This window comes from Pristiophorus japonicus, chromosome 2 (assembly GCF_044704955.1).
Source record: "Pristiophorus japonicus isolate sPriJap1 chromosome 2, sPriJap1.hap1, whole genome shotgun sequence".
Classification (NCBI taxonomy): Eukaryota; Metazoa; Chordata; class Chondrichthyes; family Pristiophoridae; genus Pristiophorus; species Pristiophorus japonicus.
The window spans coordinates 2,988,526-3,010,465 of NC_091978.1; the positions used below are offsets into that span (position 1 = coordinate 2,988,526).

A 21,940-nucleotide genomic window follows, 5' to 3' on the forward strand; every position below is an offset into this window, starting at 1 on the left:
TATCAGCACTATTTACACACCTCTATCGCCACTATTTGCACACCACTAATGACAATATTTACACAACGCTATCTGCAGTATTTACACACCAATATCACTATTTACAGTCCACTACCAGCACTATTTACACACCACTATCAGCACTATTTACACACGGCTATCGGCACTATTTACACACCTCTATCTGCACTCTTTACACACCACTATCGACACTATTTACACAGCACTATCACTATTTACACACCACTATCTGCAGTATTTACACACCACTATCACTATTTACACACCACTATCGGCACTATTTACACACCACTCTTGGCACTAATTGCACACCAATATCACTATTTAAACACAACTATCAGCACTATTTACACACCACGATCACAATGTACACACCACTATCGGCACTATTTACACACCGCTATGGGCACTATTTACACACCACTATCGGCACTATTTACGCACCACTGTCGGCACTATTTACACACCGCTATCGGCACTATTTACACACCACTATCGGCACTATTTACACACCACTATCACTATCGGCACTATTTACACACCGTTATCACTATTAGCACACCACTATTGGCACTATTTACACACCACTGTCACTATTTACACAACGCCATCATCACTATTTACACACCACTATCACTGTTTACACACCACTATCACTATTTACACACCACTATCGGCACTATTTACACACCTCTATCGGCACTATTTACACACCGCTATCACTATTTACACACCACTATCGGCACTATTTACACACCTCTATCGGCACTATTTACACACCGCTATCACTATTTACACACCACTATCAGCACTATTTACACTCTTTACACACCATGTTCGGCACTATTTACACACGCACGTTGATAACGTGTGCAGTGGATAGACCCAGCTCTGTGCCACACTCTCAGGGTCTGGTGCAATAACGGGTAAGGGTCCCGATCGAGAGTTACATGTGATGTGCTTGTTTCCCCAGGGATGGATCATGGTGAGCTGAGACTGGCGGGGGGCCGCATACCCAGCGAGGGTCGAGTGGAGGTTTACTACAATGGAGAGTGGGGGACGGTGTGTGACGATAACTGGGACATCGCTGAAGCTCATGTTGTCTGTCGCAGTCTGGGATACGTCAACGCAACCGAGGCTGCAATCGGAGGGGTCTTCGGATCAGGTAGGTGAACGGAAAATTGCTGAATGATCAGGGCAGGGTCAGTGAGTGCAGAGGCCATTGAGGGTCAGTGCGGAATAGACAGACTCCATCAAAAGGTAAATGGTGTGGGGTATATCAGTGTTACAGTGAGTGGTGTATCAGTGTTACAGTGAGTGGTGTGGGGTATATCAGTGTTACAGTGAGTGGTGTGGGGTATATCAGTGTTACAGTGAGTGGTGTATCAGTGTTACAGTGAGTGGTGTGGGGTATATCAGTGTTACAGTGAGTGGTGTGGGGTATATCAGTGTTACAGTGAGGGGTGTGGGGTATATCAGTGTTACAGTGAGTGGTGTGGGGTATAGCAGTGTTACAGTGAGGGGTGTGGGGTATATCAGTGTTACAGTGAGTGGTGTGGGGTATATCAGTGTTACAGTGAGGGGTGTGGGGTATATCAGTGTTACAGCGAGTGGTGTATCAGTGTTACAGTGAGTGGTGTATCAGTGTTACAGTGAGTGGTGTGGGGTATATCAGTGTTACAGCGAGTGGTGTATCAGTGTTACAGTGAGTGGTGTATCAGTGTTACAGTGAGTGGTGTGGGGTATATCAGTGTTACAGTGAGGGGAGTGGGGTATATCAGACTGTTACAGTGAGGGGAGTGGGGTATATCAGACTGTTACAGTGAGGGGTGTGGAGTATATCAGTGTTACAGTGAGGGGTGTGGGGTATATCAGTGTTGCAATGAGGGGTGTGGGGTATATCAGTGTTACAGTGAGGGGTGTGGGGTATATCAGTGTTACAGTGAGAGGTGTGGGGTATATCAGTGTTCCAATGAGGGTTGTGGTGTATATCAGTTTTATGGTGAGGGGTGTGGGGTATATCAGTGTTACAGTGAGGTGTGTAGAATATATCAGTGTTACAGTGCGGGGTGTGGGGTATATCATTGTTACAGTGAGGGGTGTGGTGTATATCAGTGTTACAGTGAGGGGTGTGGGGTATATCAGTGTTACCGTGAGGAGTGTAGAGTCTATCAGTTTTACAGTGAGGGGTGTGGGGTATATCAGTGTTACAGTGAGGGGTGTGGGGTATATCAGTGTTACAGTGAGGGGTGTGGGGTATATCAGTGTTATATTGAGGGGTGTGTGGTATATCAGTGTTACAGTGAGGGGTGTGGGGTATATCAGTGTTACAGTGATGGGTGTGGGGTATATCAGAGTGTTACAGTGAGGGGTGTGGTATATATCAGTGTTACAGTGAGGTGTGTGGGGTATATCAGTGTTACAGTGAGTTGTGTGAGGTATATCAGAGTGTTACAGTGAGGGGTGTGGGGTATATCAGTATTACAGTGAGGGGTGTGGGGTATATCAGTGTTACAGTGAGGGGTGTGGGGTATATAATTGTTACAGTGAGGGGTGTGGGGTATATCAGGATTACAGTGAGGGGTGCAGGGTATATCAGTGTTACAGTGAGGGGTGTGGGATATATCAGTGTAACAGTGAGAGTGTGGGGTATATCAGTGTTACAGTGAGGGGTGTGGGGTATATCAGTGTTACAGTGAGGGGTGTGGGGTATATCAGTGTTACAGTGAGGGGTGTGGGGTATATCAGTGTTACAGTGAGGGGTGTAGTATATCAGTGTTACAATGAGGCTTGTGGAGTCTATCAGAGTGTTGCAGTGAGGGGTGTGGGGTATATCAGTGTTACAATGAGGGGTGTGGGGTATATCAGTGTTACAGTGAAGGGTGTGGGGTATATCAGTGTTACAGTGTGGGGTGTGGAGTATATCAGTGTTACAGTGAGGTGTCTGGGGTATCTCAGTGTTACAGTGAGGGGTGTGGAGTATATCAGTGTTACAGTGAGGGGTGTGGAGTTTATCTGTGTTACAGTGAGGTGTGTGGGATATATCAGTGTTACAGTGAGGGGTGTGGGGTATACCAGTGTTACAGTGAGGGGTGTGAGGTATATCAGTGTTACAGTGAGAGGTGTGAGGTATATCAGTGTTACAGTGAGCGATGTGACGTATATCAGTGTTACAGTGAGGGGTGTGGAGTATATCAGTGTTACAGTGAGAGGTGTGGGGTATATCAGTGTTACAGTGAGCGGTGTGGGGTATATTAGTGTTACAGTAAGGCGCGTGAGGTATATCAGTGTTACAGTGAGGGGTGTGGGGTATATCAGACTGTTACAGTGAGGGGTGTGGAGTATATCAGTGTTACAGTGAGCGGAGTGGGGTATATTAGTGTTACAGTGAGGGGTGTGGGGGATATCAGTGTTACAGTGAGGGGTTTGGGGTATATCAGACTGTTACAGTGAGGGGTGTGGAGTATATCAGTGTTACAGTGAGGAGTGTGGGGTATATCAGTGTTACAATGAGGGGTGTGGGGTATATCAGTGTTACAGTGAGGGGTGTGGGGTATATCAGTTTTACAGTGAGGTGTGTGGGGTACATCAGTGTTACAGTGAGGGGTGTGGGGTATATCAGTGTTACAGTGAGGGGTGTGGGGTATATCAGTGTTACAGTGAGGGGTGTGGGGTATATCAGTGTTACAGTGAGGGATGTGGAGTATATCAGAATGTTACAGTGAGGTGTGTGGAGTATATCAGTGTTACAGTGAGGGGTGTGGGGTATATCAGTGTTACAGCAAGGTGTGTAGAGTATATCAGTGTTACAGTGAGGGGTGTGGAGTATATCAGTGTTACAGTGAGGGGTGTGGGGTATATCAGTGTTACAGCAAGGTGTGTAGAGTATATCAGTGTTACAGTGAGGGGTGTGGGGTACATCAGTGTTACAGTGAGCGGTGTGGGGTATATTAGTGTTATAGTAAGGGGTGTGAGGTATATCAGTGTTACAGTGAGGTGTATGGGGTATATCAGACTGTTACAGTGAGGGGTGTGGAGTATATCAGTGTTACAGTGAGGGATGTGGGGTATATCAGTGTTACAGTGAGGGGTGTGGGGTATATCAGTGTTACAGTGAGGGGTGTGGGGTATATCAGTGTTACAGTGAGGGGTGTGGGGTATATCAGTGTTACAGTGAGGGGTGTAGTATATCAGTGTTACAATGAGGCTTGTGCAGTCTATCAGAGTGTTGCAGTGAGGGGTGTAGTATATCAGTGTTACAATGAGGGGTGTGGGGTATATCAGTGTTACAGTGAAGGGTGTGGGGTATATCAGACTGTTACAGTGTGGGGTGTGGAGTATATCAGTGTTACAGTGAGGTGTGTGGAGTATATCAGAGTGTTACAGTGAGGGGTGTGGGGTATATCACTGTTACAGTGAGGGGTGTGGGGTATATCAGTGTTACAGTGAGGGGTGTGGAGAATATCAGTGCTACAGTGAGAGGTGTGGGGTATATCAGTGTTACAGTGAGCGGTGTGGGGTATATTAGTGTTACAGTATGGGGTGCGGGGGATATCAGTGTTACAGTGAGGGGTTTGGGGTATATCAGACTGTTACAGTGAGGGGTGTGGAGTATATCAGTGTTACAGTGAGGGGTGTGGGGTATATCAGTGTTGCAATGAGGGGTGTGGGGTATATCAGTGTTACAGTGAGGGGTGTGGGGTATATCAGTGTTACAGTGAGGGGTGTGGGGTATATCAGTGTTACAGTGAGGGGTGTGGGGTATATCCGTGTTACAGTGAGGGTTGTGGTGTATATCAGTTTTATGGTGAGGGGTGTGGGGTATATCAGTGTTACAGTGAGGTGTGTAGAATATATCAGTGTTACAGTGCGGGGTGTGGGGTATATCATTGTTACAGTGAGGCGTGTGGGGTATATCAGTGTTACAGTGAGGGGTGTGGGGTATATCAGTGTTACCGTGAGGAGTGTAGAGTCTATCAGTTTTACAGTGAGGGGTGTGGGGTATATCAGTGTTACAGTGAGGGGTGTGGGGTATATCAGTGTTACAGTGAGGGGTGTGGGGTATATCAGTGTTATATTGAGGTGTGTGGTATATCAGTGTTACAGTGAGGGGTGTGGGGTATATCAGTGTTACAGTGATGGGTGTGGGGTATATAATTGTTACAGTGTGGGGTGTGGGGTATATCAGGATTACAGTGAGGGGTGCAGGGTATATCAGTGTTACAGTGAGGGGTGTGGGATATATCAGTGTAACAGTGAGGGTGTGGGGTATATCAGTGTTACAGTGAGAGGTGTGGGGTATATCAGTGTTACAGTGACGGGTGTGGGGTATATCAGTGTTACAGTGAGGGGTGTGGGGTATATCAGTGTTACAGCAAGGTGTGTAGAGTATATCAGTGTTAAAGTGAGGGATGTGGGGTATATCAGTGTTACAGTGACGAGTGAGAGGTATATCAGTGTTACAGTGAGGGATGTGGGGTATATCAGTTTTACAGTGAGGGGTGTGGAGTATATCAGTGTTACAGTGAGGGGTGTGGGATATATCAGTGTTACAGTGAGGGTGTGGGGTATATCAGTGTTACAGTGAGGGGTGCAGGGCATATCAGTGTTACAGTGAGGGCTGTGGGATATATCAGTGTTACAGTGAGGGTGTGGGGTATATCAGTGTTACAGTGAGGGGTGTGAGGTATATCAGTGTTACAATAAGGGGTGTGGGGTATATCAGTGTTACAGTGAGGAGTGTGAGGCATATCAGTGTTACAGTGAGGGATGTGGGGTATATCAGTTTTACAGTGAGCGGTGTGGAGTATATCAGTGTTACAGTGAGAGGTGTGGTGTATATCAGTGTTACAGTGAGCGGTGTGGGGTGTATAAGTGTTACAGTAATGGGTGTGGGGTATATCAGTGTTTCAGTGAGCGGTATGGGGTATATCAGACTGTTACAGTGAAGGGTGTGGTGTATATCAGTGTTACAGTGAGGGGTGTGGGTTATATCAGTGTTACAGTGAGGTGTGTGGGGTATGTCAGGATTACAGTGAGGGGTGTGGGGTATATCAGTGTTACAGTGAGGGGTGTAGGGTATATTCGTGTTACAGTGAGGGGTGTGGGGTATATCAGTGTTACAGTGAGGGGTGTAGGGTATATTCGTGTTACAGTGAGGGGTGTGGAGTATATCAGTGTTACAGTGAGGTGTGTGGGGTATCTCAGTGTTGCAGTGAGGGGTGTGGAGTATATCAGTGTTACAGTGAGGGGTGTGGAGTTTATCTGTGTTACACTGAGGTGTGTGGGGTATATCAGTGTTACAGTGAGGGGTGTGAGGTATATCAGTGTTACAGTGAGAGGTGTGAGGTATATCAGTGTTACAGTGAGCGATGTGACGTATATCAGTGTTACAGTGAGGGGTGTGGAGAATATCAGTGCTACAGTGAGAGGTGTGGGGTATATTAGTGTTACAGTATGGGGTGTGGGGGATATCAGTGTTACAGTGAGGGGTGTAGAGTATATCAGTGTTACAGTGAGAGGTGTGGGGTATATCAGTGTTACAGTGAGCGGTGTGGGGTATATTAGTGTTACAGTATGGGGTGCGGGGGTTATCAGTGTTACAGTGAGGGGTTTTGGGTATATCAGACTGTTACAGTGAGGGGTGTGGAGTATATCAGTGTTACAGTGAGGGGTGTGGGGTATATCAGTGTTGCAATGAGGGGTGTGGGGTATATCAGTGTTACAGTGAGGGGTGTGGGGTATATCAGTGTTACAGTGAGGGGTGTGGGGTATATCAGTGTTACAGTGAGGGGTGTGGGGTATATCAGTGTTACAGTGAGGGGTGTGGGGTATATCAGTGTTACAGTGAGGGGTGTGGTGTATATCAGTTTTGTGGTGAGGGGTGTGGGGTATATCAGTGTTACAGTGAGGGGTGTGGGGTATATCATTGTTACAGTGAGGGGTGTGGGGTATATCAGTGTTACAGTGAGGGGTGTGGGGTATATCAGTGTTACCGTGAGGAGTGTAGAGTCTATCAGTTTTACAGTGAGGGGTGTGGGGTATATCAGTGTTACAGTGAGGGGTGTGGGGTATATCAGTGTTACAGTGAGGGGTGTGGGGTATATCAGTGTTATATTGAGGGGTGTGTGGTATATCAGTGTTACAGTGAGGGGTGTGGGGTACATCAGTGTTACAGTGATGGGTGTGGGGTATATCAGAGTGTTACAGTGAGGGGTGTGGTATATATCAGTGTTACAGTGAGGTGTGCGGGGTATATCAGTGTTACAGTGAGTTGTGTGAGGGATATCAGAGTGTTACAGTGAGGGGTGTGGGGTATATCAGTGTTACAGTGAGCGATGTGAGGTATATCAGTGTTACAGTGAGGGGTGTGGGGTATATCAGTATTACAGTGAGGGGTGTGGGGTATATCAGTGTTACAGTGAGGGGTGTGGGGTATATAATTGTTACAGTGAGGGGTGTGGGGTATATCAGGATTACAGTGAGGGGTGCAGGGTATATCAGTGTTACAGTGAGGGGTGTGGGATATATCAGTGTTACAGTGAGGGGTGTGAGGTATATCAGTGTTACAATAAGGGGTGTGGGGTATATCAGTGTTACAGTGAGGAGTGTGAGGCATATCAGTGTTACAGTGAGGGATGTGGGGTATATCAGTTTTACAGTGAGCGGTGTGGAGTATATCAGTGTTACAGTGAGAGGTGTGGTGTATATCAGTGTTACAGTGAGCGGTGTGGGGTGTATAAGTGTTACAGTAATGGGTGTGGGGTATATCAGTGTTTCAGTGAGCGGTATGGGGTATATCAGACTGTTACAGTGAAGGGTGTGGTGTATATCAGTGTTACAGTGAGGGGTGTGGGTTATATCAGTGTTACAGTGAGGTGTGTGGGGTATGTCAGGATTACAGTGAGGGGTGTGGGGTATATCAGTGTTACAGTGAGGGGTGTAGGGTATATTCGTGTTACAGTGAGGGGTGTGGGGTATATCAGTGTTACAGTGAGGGGTGTAGGGTATATTCGTGTTACAGTGAGGGGTGTGGAGTATATCAGTGTTACAGTGAGGTGTGTGGGGTATCTCAGTGTTGCAGTGAGGGGTGTGGAGTATATCAGTGTTACAGTGAGGGGTGTGGAGTTTATCTGTGTTACACTGAGGTGTGTGGGGTATATCAGTGTTACAGTGAGGGGTGTGAGGTATATCAGTGTTACAGTGAGAGGTGTGAGGTATATCAGTGTTACAGTGAGCGATGTGACGTATATCAGTGTTACAGTGAGGGGTGTGGAGAATATCAGTGCTACAGTGAGAGGTGTGGGGTATATTAGTGTTACAGTATGGGGTGTGGGGGATATCAGTGTTACAGTGAGGGGTGTAGAGTATATCAGTGTTACAGTGAGAGGTGTGGGGTATATCAGTGTTACAGTGAGCGGTGTGGGGTATATTAGTGTTACAGTATGGGGTGCGGGGGTTATCAGTGTTACAGTGAGGGGTTTTGGGTATATCAGACTGTTACAGTGAGGGGTGTGGAGTATATCAGTGTTACAGTGAGGGGTGTGGGGTATATCAGTGTTGCAATGAGGGGTGTGGGGTATATCAGTGTTACAGTGAGGGGTGTGGGGTATATCAGTGTTACAGTGAGGGGTGTGGGGTATATCAGTGTTACAGTGAGGGGTGTGGGGTATATCAGTGTTACAGTGAGGGGTGTGGGGTATATCAGTGTTACAGTGAGGGGTGTGGTGTATATCAGTTTTGTGGTGAGGGGTGTGGGGTATATCAGTGTTACAGTGAGGGGTGTGGGGTATATCATTGTTACAGTGAGGGGTGTGGGGTATATCAGTGTTACAGTGAGGGGTGTGGGGTATATCAGTGTTACCGTGAGGAGTGTAGAGTCTATCAGTTTTACAGTGAGGGGTGTGGGGTATATCAGTGTTACAGTGAGGGGTGTGGGGTATATCAGTGTTACAGTGAGGGGTGTGGGGTATATCAGTGTTATATTGAGGGGTGTGTGGTATATCAGTGTTACAGTGAGGGGTGTGGGGTACATCAGTGTTACAGTGATGGGTGTGGGGTATATCAGAGTGTTACAGTGAGGGGTGTGGTATATATCAGTGTTACAGTGAGGTGTGCGGGGTATATCAGTGTTACAGTGAGTTGTGTGAGGGATATCAGAGTGTTACAGTGAGGGGTGTGGGGTATATCAGTGTTACAGTGAGCGATGTGAGGTATATCAGTGTTACAGTGAGGGGTGTGGGGTATATCAGTATTACAGTGAGGGGTGTGGGGTATATCAGTGTTACAGTGAGGGGTGTGGGGTATATAATTGTTACAGTGAGGGGTGTGGGGTATATCAGGATTACAGTGAGGGGTGCAGGGTATATCAGTGTTACAGTGAGGGGTGTGGGATATATCAGTGTAACAGTGAGGGTGTGGGGTATATCAGTGTTACAGTGAGGGGTGTGGGGTATATCAGTGTTACAATGAGGGGTGTGGGGTATATCAGTGTTACAGTGACGAGTGAGAGGTATATCAGTGTTACAGTGAGGGATGTGGGGTATATCAGTTTTACAGTGAGGGGTGTGGAGTATATCAGTGTTACAGTGAGGGGTGTGGGATATATCAGTGTTACAGTGAGGGTGTGGGGTATATCAGTGTTACAGTGAGGGGTGCAGGGCATATCAGTGTTACAGTGAGGGCTGTGGGATATATCAGTGTTACAGTGAGGAGTGTGAGGCATATCAGTGTTACAGTGAGGGATGTGGGGTATATCAGTTTTACAGTGAGCGGTGTGGAGTATATCAGTGTTACAGTGAGAGGTGTGGTGTATATCAGTGTTACAGTGAGCGGTGTGGGGTGTATAAGTGTTACAGTAATGGGTGTGGGGTATATCAGTGTTTCAGTGAGAGGTATGGGGTATATTAGACTGTTACAGTGAGGGGTGCGGAGTATATCAGTGTTACAGTGAGGGGTTTGGGGCATATCAGTGTTACAGTGAGGGGTGTGGGGTATATCAGTGTTACAGTGAGGGGTGTGGTGTATATCAGTTTTATGGTGAGGGGTGTGGGGTATATCAGTGTTACAGTGAGGGGTGTGGGGTATATCATTGTTACAGTGAGGGGTGTGGGGTATATCAGTGTTACAATGAGGCTTGTGGAGTCTATCAGAGTGTTGCCGTGAGGGGTGTAGTATATCAGTGTTACAATGAGGGGTGTGGGGTATATGAGTGTTACAGTGAAGGGTGTGGGGTATATCAGTGTTACAGTGTGGGGTGTGGAGTATATCAGTGTTACAGTGAGGTGTGTGGGGTATATCAGTGTTACAGTGAGGGGTGTGGAGTTTATCTGTGTTACAGTGAGGTGTGTGGGGTATATCAGTGTTACAGTGAGGGATGTGGGGTATACCAGTGTTACAGTGAGGGGTGTGAGGTATATCAGTGTTACAGTGAGAGGTGTGAGGTATATCAGTGTTACAGTGAGCGATGTGACGTATATCAGTGTTACAGTGAGGGGTGTGGAGTATATCAGTGTTACAGTGAGAGGTGTGGGGTATATCAGTGTTACAGTAAGCGGTGTGGGGTATATTAGTGTTACAGGAAGGGGTGTGAGGTATATCAGTGTTACAGTAAGGGGTGTGGGGTATATCAGACTGTTACAGTGAGGGGTGTGGAGTATATCAGTGTTACAGTTAGCGGAGTGGGGTATATCAGTGTTGCAGTGAGGGGTTTGGGGTATATCAGATTTTTACAGTGAGTGGTGTGGAGTATATCAGTGTTACAGTGAGCGATGTGACGTATATCAATGTTACAGTGAGGGGTGTGGAGTATATCAGTGTTACAGTGAGAGGTGTGGGGTACATCAGTGTTACAGTGAGCGGTGTGGGCTATATTAGTGTTACAGTGAGGTGTGTGGGGTATATCAGACTGTTACAGTGAGGGGTGTGGAGTATATCAGTGTTACAGTGAGGGATGTGGGATATATCAGTGTTACTGTGAGGGGTGTGGGGTATATCAGTGTTACAGTGAGGGGTGTGGGGTATATCAGGATTACAGTGAGGGGTGTGGGATATATCAGTGTTACAGTGAGGGTGTGGGGTATATCAGTTTTACAGTGAGGGATGTGGGGTCTATCAGAGTGTTGCAGTGAGGGGTGTGGGGTATATCAGTGTTACAGTGAGGTGTGTGGGGTATATCAGTGTTACAGTGAGGGGTGTGGAGTTTATCTGTGTTGCAGTGAGGTGTGTGGGGTATATCAGTGTTATAGTGAGGGATGTGGGGTATACCAGTGTTACAGTGAGGGGTGTGAGGTATATCAGTGTTACAGTGAGAGGTGTGAGGTATATCAGTGTCACAGTGAGCGATGTGACGTATATCAGTGTTACAGTGAGAGTTGTGGAGTATATCAGTGTTACAGTGAGAGGTGTGGGGTATATCAGTGTTACAGTAAGTGGTGTGGGGTATATTAGTGTTACAGTAAGGGGTGTGAGGTATATCAGTGTTACAGTAAGGGGTGTGGGGTATATCAGACTGTTACAGTGAGGGGTGTGGAGTATATCAGTGTTACAGTGAGCGGAGTGGGGTATATCAGTGTTGCAGTGAGGGGTTTGGGGTATATCAGATTTTTACAGTGAGTGGTGTGGAGTATATCAGTGTTACAGTGAGTAGTGTGGGGTGTATCAGTGTTACAGTGCGGGGTGTGGGGTATATCAGTGTTACAGTGAGGGGCGTGGAGTATATCAGTGTTACAGTGAGGGATGTGGGGTATATCAGTGTTACAGTGAGGGGTGTGGGGTATATCAGTGTTACAGTGAGGGGTGTGGGGAATATCAGTGTTACAGTGAAGGGTGTGGGGTATACCAGTGTTACAGTGAGAGGTGTGAGGTATATCAGTGTTACAGTGAGCGATGTGACGTATATCAATGTTACAGTGAGGGGTGTGGAGTATATCAGTGTTACAGTGAGAGGTGTGGGGTACATCAGTGTTACAGTGAGCGGTGTGGGGTATATTAGTGTTATAGTAAGGGGTGTGAGGTATATCAGTGTTACAGTGAGGTGTGTGGGGTATATCAGACTGTTACAGTGAGGGGTGTGGAGTATATCAGTGTTACAGTGAGGGATGTGGGGTATATCAGTGTTACTGTGAGGGGTGTGGGGTATATCAGTGTTACAGTGAGGGGTGTGGGGTATATCAGGATTACAGTGAGGGGTGTGGGATATATCAGTGTTACAGTGAGGGGTGTGGGGTATATCAGTTTTACAGTGAGGGATGTGGGGTATATCAGTGTTACAGTGAGGGGTGTGGGGTATATCAGTGTTACAGTGAGGGGTGTATTATATCAGTGTTACAATGAGGCTTGTGCAGTCCATCAGAGTGTTGCAGTGAGGGGTGTAGTATATCAGTGTTACAATGAGGGGTGTGGGGTATATCAGTGTTACAGTGAAGGGTGTGGGGTATATCAGTGTTACAGTGTGGGGTGTGGAGTACATCAGTGTTACAGTAAGGCGCGTGAGGTATATCAGTGTTACAGTGAGCGATGTGACGTATATCAATGTTACAGTGAGGGGTGTGGAGTATATCAGTGTTACAGTGAGAGGTGTGGGGTACATCAGTGTTACAGTGAGCGGTGTGGGGTATATTAGTGTTATAGTAAGGGGTGTGAGGTATATCAGTGTTACAGTGAGGTGTGTGGGGTATATCAGACTGTTAGTGAGGGGTGTGGAGTATATCAGTGTTACAGTGAGGGGTGTGGAGTTTATCTGTGTTACACTGAGGTGTGTGGGGTATATCAGTGTTACAGTGTGGGATGTGGGGTATACCAGTGTTACAGTGAGGGGTGTGAGTTATATCAGTGTTACAGTGAGAGGTGTGAGGTATATCAGTGTTACAGTGAGCGATGTGACGTATATCAGTGTTACAGTGAGGGGTGTGGAGAATATCAGTGTTACAGTGAGAGGTGTGGGGTATATTAGTGTTACAGTATGGGGTGTGGGGTATATCAGTGTTACAGTGAGCGGTGTGGGGTATATTAGTGTTACAGTATGGGGTGCGGGGGATATCAGTGTTACATTGAGGTGTTTGGGGTATATCAGACTGTTACAGTGAGGGGTGTGGAGTATATCAGTGTTACAGTGAGGGGTGTGGGGTATATCAGTGTTGCAATGAGGGGTGTGGGGTATATCAGTGTTACAGTGAGGGGTGTGGGGTATATCAGTGTTACAGTGAGGGGTGTGGGGTATATCAGTGTTGCAGTGAGGGGTGTGGGGTATATCAGTGTTACCGTGAGGAGTGTAGAGTCCATCAGTTTTACAGTGAGGGGTGTGGGGTATATCAGTGTTACAGTGAGGGGTGTGGGGTATATCAGTGTTACAGTGAGGTGTGTAGAATATATCAGTGTTACAGTGCGGGGTGTGGGGTATATCATTGTTACAGTGAGGGGTGTGGGGTACATCATTGTTACAGTGAGGGGTGTGGGGTATATCAGTGTTACCGTGAGGAGTGTAGAGTCTATCAGTATTACAGTGAGGGGTGTGGGGTATATCAGTGTTACAGTGAGGGGTGTGGGGTATATCAGTGTTACAGTGAGGGGTGTGGGGTATATCAGGATTACAGTGAGGGGTGCAGGGTATATCAGTGTTACAGTGAGGGGTGTGGGATATATCAGTGCAACAGTGAGGGTGTGGGGTATATCAGTGTTACAGTGAGGGGTGTGGGGTATATCAGTGTTACAATGAGGGGTGTGGGGTATATCAGTGTTACAGTGACGAGTGAGAGGTATATCAGTGTTACAGTGAGGGATGTGGGGTATATCAGTTTTACAGTGAGGGGTGTGGAGTATATCAGTGTTACAGTGAGGGGTGTGGGATATATCAGTGTTACAGTGAGGGTGTGGGGTATATCAGTGTTACAGTGAGGGGTGCAGGGTATATCAGTGTTACAATAAGGGGTGTGGGGTATATCAGTGTTACAGTGAGGAGTGTGAGGCATATCAGTGTTACAGTGAGGGATTTGGGGTATATCAGTTTTACAGTGAGCGGTGTGGAGTATATCAGTGTTACAGTGAGAGGTGTGGTGTATAGCAGTGTTACAGTGAGCGGTGTGGGGTGTATAAGTGTTACAGTAATGGGTGTGGGGTATATCAGTGTTTCAGTGAGCGGTATGGGGTATATCAGACTGTTACAGTGAAGGGTGTGGAGTATATCAGTGTTACAGTGAGGGGTGTGGGTTATATCAGTGTTACAGTGAGGTGTGTGGGGTATGTCAGGATTACAGTGAGGGGTGTGGGGTATATCAGTGTTGCAGTGAGGGGTGTAGGGTATATTCGTGTTACAGTGAGGGGTGTGGGGTATATCAGTGTTACAGTGAGGGGTATGGAGTAGATCAGTGTTACAGTGAGGGTTGTGGAGTAGATCAGTGTTACAGTGAGGGGTGTAGGGTATATTCGTGTTACAGTGAGGGGTGTGGGGTATATCAGTGTTACAGTGAGGGGTATGGAGTAGATCAGTGTTACAGTGAGGGGTTTGGGGCATATCAGTGTGACAGTGAGGGGTGTGGAGTATGTCAGTATTACCGTGAGGGGTGTAGAGTATATCAGACTGTTACAGTGAGGGGTGTGGAGTATATCAGTGTTACAGTGAGCGGAGTGGGGTATATCAGTGTTACAGTGAAGGGTGTGGGGTATATCAGTATTACAGTGAGGGGTGTGGGGTATATCAGGATTACAGTGAGGGGTGTGGGATATATCAGTGTTACAATGTAGGTGTGAAGTATATCAGTGTTACAGTGAGGGGTGTGGTGTATATCAGTGTTACAGTGAGGTGTGTCGAGTATATCAGTGTTACAGTGAGGGGTGTGGGGTATATCAGTGTTACAGTGAGGGGTGTGGTGTATATCAGTGTTACAGTGAGGTGTGTCGAGTATATCAGTGTTACAGTGAGGGGTGTGGGGTATATCAGTGTTACAGTGAGGCGTGTGGAGTATATCAGTGTTACAGTGACGGGTGCGGGGTATATCAGTGTTACAATGAGGGGTGTGGGGTATATCAGTGTTACAGTGATGGGTGTGAGGTATATCAGTGTTACAGTGAGGGGTGTGGTGTATATCAGTGTTACAGTGAGGTGTGGAGAGTATATCAGTGTTACAGTGAGGGGTGTGGGGTATATCAGTGTTACAGTGAGGCGTGTGGAGTATATCAGTGTTGCAGTGAGGGGTGTAGTATATCAGTGTTACAATGAGGCTTGTGCAGTCTATCAGAGTGTTGCAGTGAGGGGTGTAGTATATCAGTGTTACAATGAGGGGTGTGGGGTATATCAGTGTTACAGTGAAGGTGTGGGGTATATCAGTGTTACAGTGTGGGGTGTGGAGTATATCAGTGTTACAGTGAGGTGTGTGGAGTATATCAGTGTTACAGTGAGGGGTGTGGAGTTTATCTGTGTTACAGTGAGGTGTGTGGGGTATATCAGTGTTACAGTGAGGGATGTGGGGTATACCAGTGTTACAGTGAGGGGTGTGAGGTATATCAGTGTTACAGTGAGAGGTGTGAGGTATATCAGTGTTACAGTGAGCGATGTGACGTATATCAGTGTTACAGTGAGGGGTGTGGAGTATATCAGTGTTACAGTGAGAGGTGTGGGGTATATCAGTGTTACAGTAAGCGGTGTGGGGTATATTAGTGTTACAGTAAGGGGTGTGAGGTATATCAGTGTTACAGTAAGGGGTGTGGGGTATATCAGACTGTTACAGTGAGGGGTGTGGAGTACATCAGTGTTGCAGTGAGCGGAGTGGGGTATATCAGTGTTGCAGTGAGGGGTTTGGGGTATATCAGATTTTTACAGTGAGTGGTGTGGAGTATATCAGTGTTACAGTGAGTAGTGTGGGGTGTATCAGTGTTACAGTGCGGGGTGTGGGGTATATCAGTGTTACAGTGAGGGGTATGGAGTATATCAGTGTTACAGTGAGAGGTGTGGGGTATATCAGTGTTACATTGAGCGGTGTGGGGTATATCAGTGTTACAGTGAGGGGTGTGGAGTATATCAGTGTTACAGTAAGGGGTGTGGGGTTTATCAGTGTTACAGTGAGGGATGTGGGGTATATCAGACTGTTACAGTGAGGGGTGTGGAGTATATCAGTGTTACAGTGAGGGGTTTGGGGCATATCAGTGTTACAGTGAGGGGTGTGGAGTATGTCAGTATTACCGTGAGGGGTGTGGGGTATATCAGTGTTACAGTGAGGGGTGTGGTGTATATCAGTGTTACAGTTACGGGTGTGGAGTATATAAGTGTTACAGTGAGGGGTGTGAGGTATATCAGAGTGTTCCAGTGAGGGGTGTGGGGTATATCAGTGTTACAGTCAGCGATGTGAGGTATATCAGTGTTACAGTGAAGGGTGTGGGGTATATCAGTATTACAGTGAGGGATGTGGGGTATATCAGTGTTAAAGTGAGGGGCGTGGGGTATATCAGGATTACAGTGAGGGGTGTGGGATATATCAGTGTTACAGTGATGGGTGTGAGGTATATCAGTGTTACAGTGAGGGGTGTGGTGTATATCAGTGTTACAGTGAGGTGTGGAGAGTATATCAGTGTTACAGTGAGGGGTGTGGGGTATATCAGTGTTACAGTGAGGCGTGTGGAGTATATCAGTGTTACAGTGAGGGGTGCGGGGTATATCAGTGTTACAATGAGGCTTGTGGAGTCTATCAGAGTGTTGCAGTGAGGGGTGTAGTATATCAGTGTTACAATGAGGCTTGTGCAGTCTATCAGAGTGTTGCAGTGAGGGGTGTAGTATATCAGTGTTACACTGAGGTGTGTGGGGTATATCAGACTGTTACAGTGAGCGATGTGACGTATATCAGTGTTACAGTGAGGGGTGTGGAGAATATCAGTGTTACAGTGAGAAGTGTGGGGTATATTAGTGTTACAGTATGGGGTGTGGAGTATATCAGTGTTACAGTGAGCGGTGCGGGGGATATCAGTGTTACAGTGAGGGGTTTGGGGTATATCAGACTGTTACAGTGAGGGGTGTGAAGTATATCAGTGTTACAGTGAGGGGTGTGGGGTATATCAGTGTTGCAATGAGGGGTGTGGGGTATATCAGTGTTACAGTGAGGGGTGTGGGGTATATCAGTGTTACAGTGAGGGGTGTGGGGTATATCAGTGTTACAGTGAGGGGTGTGGGGTATATCAGTGTTACAGTGAGGGGTGTGGTGCATATCAGTTTTATGGTGAGGGGTGTGGGGTATATCAGTGTTACAGTGAGGTGTGTAGAATATATCAGTGTTACAGTGCGGGGTGTGGGGTATATCATTGTTACAGTGAGGGGTGTGGGGTATATCAGTGTTACAGTGAGGGGTGTGGGGTATATCAGTGTTACCGTGAGGAGTGTAGAGTCTATCAGTTTTACAGTGAGGGGTGTGGGGTATATCAGTGTTACAGTGAGGGGTGTGGGGTATATCAGTGTTACAGTGAGGGGTGTGGGGTATATCAGTGTTATATTGAGGGGTGTGTGGTATATCAGTGTTACAGTGAGGGGTGTGGGGTATATCAGTGTTACAGTGATGGGTGTGGGGTATATCAGAGTGTTACAGTGAGGGGTGTGGTATATATCAGTGTTACAGTGAGGTGTGTGGGGTATATCAGTGTTACAGTGAGTTGTGTGAGGTATATCAGAGTGTTACAGTGAGGGGTGTGGGGTATATCAGTGTTACAGTGAGCGATGTGAGGTATATCAGTGTTACAGTGAGGGGTGTGGGGTATATCAATATTACAGTGAGGGGTGTGGGGTATATCAGTGTTACAGTGAGGGGTGTGGGGTATATCAGTGTTACAGTGAGGTGTGTGGGGTACGTCAGGATTACAGTGAGGGGTGTGGGGTATATCAGTGTTACAGTGAGGGGTGTAGGGTATATTCGTGTTACAGTGAGGGGTGTGGGGTTTCTCAGTGTTACAGTGAGGGGTATGGAGTATATCAGTGTTACAGTGAGAGGTGTGGGGTATATCAGTGTTACAGTAGGCGGTGTGGGGTATATTAGACTGTTACAGTGAGGGGTGCGGAGTATATCAGTGTTACAGTGAGGGGTTTGGGGCATATCAGTGTTACAGTGAGGGGTGTGGAGTATGTCAGTATTACCGTAAGGGGTGTAGAGTATATCAGACTGTTACAGTGAGGGGTGTGGAGTATATCAGTGTTACATTGAGCGGAGTGGGGTATATCAGTGTTACAGTGAGGGGTGTGGGATATATCAGTGTTACAATGAGGGGTGTGGGGTATATCAGTGTTACAGTGATGGGTGTGATGTATATCAGTGTTACAGTGAGGGGTGTGGTGTATATCAGTGTTACAGTGAGGTGTGTCGAGTATATCAGTGTTACAGTGAGGGGTGTGGGGTATATCAGTGTTACAGTGAGGCGTGTGGAGTATATCAGTGTTACAGTGACGGGTGCGGGGTATATCAGTGTTACAATGAGGCTTGTGCAGTCTATCAGAGTGTTGCAGTGAGGGGTGTAGTATATCAGTGTTACAATGAGGGGTGTGGGGTATATCAGTGTTACAGTGAAGGGTGTGGGGTATATCAGTGTTACAGTGTGGGGTGTGGAGTATATCAGTGTTACAGTGAGGGATGTGGGGTATACCAGTTTTACAGTGAGGGGTGTGAGGTATAATAGTGTTACAGTGAGAGGTGTGAGGTATATCAGTGTTACAGTGAGCGATGTGACGTATATCAGTGTTACAGTGAGGGGTGTGGAGTATATCAGTGTTACAGTGAGAGGTGTGGGGTATATCCGTGTTACAGTAAGCGGTGTGGGGTATATTAGTGTTACAGTAAGGGGTGTGAGGTATATCAGTGTTACAGTGATGGGTGTGGGGTATATCAGACTGTTGCAGTGAGGGGTGTGGAGTATATCAGTGTTACAGTGAGCGGAGTGGGGTATATCAGTGTTGCAGTGAGGGTTTTGGGGTATATCAGATTTTTACAGTGAGTGGTGTGGAGTATATCAGTGTTACAGTGAGTAGTGTGGGGTGTATCAGTGTTACAGTGCGGGGTGTGGGGTATATCAGTGTTACAGTGAGGGATGTGGGGTATATCAGACTGTTACAGTGAGGGGTGTGGAGTATATCAGTGTTACAGTGAGGGGTTTGGGGCATATCAGTGTTACAGTGAGGGGTGTGGAGTATGTCAGTATTACCGTGAGGGGTGTGGGGTATATCAGTGTTACAGTGAGGGGTGTGGTGTATATCAGTGTAACAGTTATGGGTGTGGAGTATATAAGTGTTACAGTGAGGGATGTAGGGTATATCAGTGTTACAGTCAGCGATGTGAGGCATATCAGTGTTACAGTGAGGGATGCGGGGTATATCAGTTTTACAGTGAGCGGTGTGGAGTATATAAGTGTTACAGTAATGGGTGTGGGGTATATCAGTGTTTCAGTGAGCGGTATGGGGTATATCAGACTGTTACAGTGAAGGGTGTGGAGTATATCAGTGTTACAGTGAGGGGTGTGGGTTATATCAGTGTTACAGTGAGGTGTGTGGGGTATGTCAGGATTACAGTGAGGGGTGTGGGGTATATCAGTGTTACAGTGAGGGGTGTAGGGTATATTCGTGTTACAGTGAGGGGTGTGGGGTTTCTCAGTGTTACAGTGAGGGGTATGGAGTATATCATTGTTACAGTGAGAGGTGTGGGGTATATCAGTGTTACAGTGAGGGGTTTGGGGCATATCAGTGTTACAGTGAGGGGTGTGGAGTATGTCAGTATTACCGTAAGGGGTGTAGAGTATATCAGACTGTTACAGTGAGGGGTGTGGAGTATATCAGTGTTACAGTGAGCGGAGTGGGGTATATCAGTGTTACAGTGAAGGGTGTGGGGTATATCAGTATTACAGTGAGGGGTGTGGGGTATATCAGTGTTAAAGTGAGGGGCGTGGGGTATATCAGGATCACAGTGAGGGGTGTGGGATATATCAGTGTTACAATGAGGGGTGTGGGGTATATCAGTGTTACAGTGATGGGTGTGAGGTATATCAGTGTTACAGTGAGGGGTGTGGTGTATATCAGTGTTACAGTGAGGTGTGTCGAGTATATCAGTGTTACAGTGAGGGGTGTGGGGTATATCAGTGTTACAGTGAGGCGTGTGGAGTATATCAGTGTTACAGTGACGGGTGCGGGGTATATCAGTGTTACAATGAGGCTTGTGCAGTCTATCAGAGTGTTGCAGTGAGGGGTGTAGTATATCAGTGTTACAACGAGGGGTGTGGGGTATATCAGTGTTACAGTGAAGGGTGTGGGGTATATCAGTGTTACAGTGTGGGGTGTGGAGTATATCAGTGTTACAGTGAGGGATGTGGGGTATACCAGTTTTACAGTGAGGGGTGTGAGGTATAATAGTGTTACAGTGAGAGGTGTGAGGTATATCAGTGTTACAGTGAGCGATGTGACGTATATCAGTGTTACAGTGAGGGGTGTGGAGTATATCAGTGTTACAGTGAGAGGTGTGGGGTATATCCGTGTTATAGTAAGCAGTGTGGGGTATATTAGTGTTACAGTAAGGGGTGTGAGGTATATCAGTGTTACAGTGAGGGGTGTGGGGTATATCAGACTGTTACAGTGAGGGGTGTGGAGTACATCAGTGTTACAGTGAGCGGAGTGGGGTATATCAGTGTTGCAGTGAGGGGTTTGGGGTATATCAGATTTTTACAGTGAGTGGTGCGGAGTATATCAGTGTTACAGTGAGTAGTGTGGGGTGTATCAGTGTTACAGTGCGGGGTGTGGGGTATATCAGTGTTACAGTGAGGGGTGTGGGGTATATCAGTGTTACAGTGAGGGGTGTGGGGTATATCAGGATTACAGTGAGGGGTGCAGGGTATATCAGTGTTACAGTGAGGGGTGTGGGATATATCAGTGTAACAGTGAGGGTGTGGTGTATATCAGTGTTACAGTGAGGGGTGTGGGGTATATCAGTGTTACAATGAGGGGTGTGGGGTATATCAGTGTTACAGTGACGAGTGAGAGGTATATCAGTGTTACAGTGAGGTATGTGGGGTATATCAGTTTTACAGTGAGGGGTGTGGAGTATATCAGTGTTACAGTGAGGGGTGTGGGATATATCAGTGTTACAGTGAGGGTGTGGGGCATATCAGTGTTACAGTGAGGGGTGCAGGGTATATCAGTGTTACAGTGAGGGCTGTGGGATATATCAGTGTTTCAGTGAGGGTGTGGGGTATATCAGTGTTACAGTGAGGGGTGTGGGGTATATCAGTGTTACAATAAGGGGTGTGGGGTATATCAGTGTTACAGTGAGGAGTGTGAGGCATATCAGTGTTACAGTGAGGGATGCGGGGTATATCAGTTTTACAGTGAGCGGTGTGGAGTATATAAGTGTTACAGTAATGGGTGTAGGGTATATCAGTGTTTCAGTGAGCGGTATGGGGTATATCAGACTGTTACAGTGAAGGGTGTGGAGTATATCAGTGTTACAGTGAGGGGTGTGGGTTATATCAGTGTTACAGTGAGGGGTATGGGGTATGTCAGGATTACAGTGAGGGGTGTGGGGTATATCAGTGTTACAGTAGGCGGTGTGGGGTATATTAGACTGTTACAGTGAGGGGTGCGGAGTATATCAGTGTTACAGTGAGGGGTTTGGGGCATATCAGTGTTACAGTGAGGGGTGTGGAGTATGTCAGTATTACCGTAAGGGGTGTAGAGTATATCAGACTGTTACAGTGAGAGGTGTGGAGTATATCAGTGTTACAGTGAGCGGAGTGGGGTATATCAGTGTTGCAGTGAAGGGTGTGGGGTATATCAGTGTTAAAGTGAGGGGCGTGGGGTATATCAGGATTACAGTGAGGGGTGTGGGATATATCAGTGTTACAATGAGGGGTGTGGGGTATATCAGTGTTACAGTGATGGGTGTGAGGTATATCAGTGTTACAGTGAGGGGTGTGG

The 21,940-nt window shown here is 46.9% G+C and overlaps 1 protein-coding gene across 1 annotated transcript in view; it reads left to right on the plus strand.

Annotated features, from left to right (window-relative positions):
- The first annotated feature begins 996 nt into the window (after positions 1 to 996).
- LOC139229232 (galectin-3-binding protein-like) overlaps positions 997 to 21,940 on the plus strand; it is a 98,373-nt gene continuing 77,429 nt past the window's right edge. Inside the window, exon 1 of the mRNA XM_070860894.1 lies at positions 997 to 1,186. Within this exon, the coding sequence (XP_070716995.1) occupies positions 997 to 1,186 (190 nt within the window). The remainder of the gene's footprint in view (positions 1,187 to 21,940) is intronic.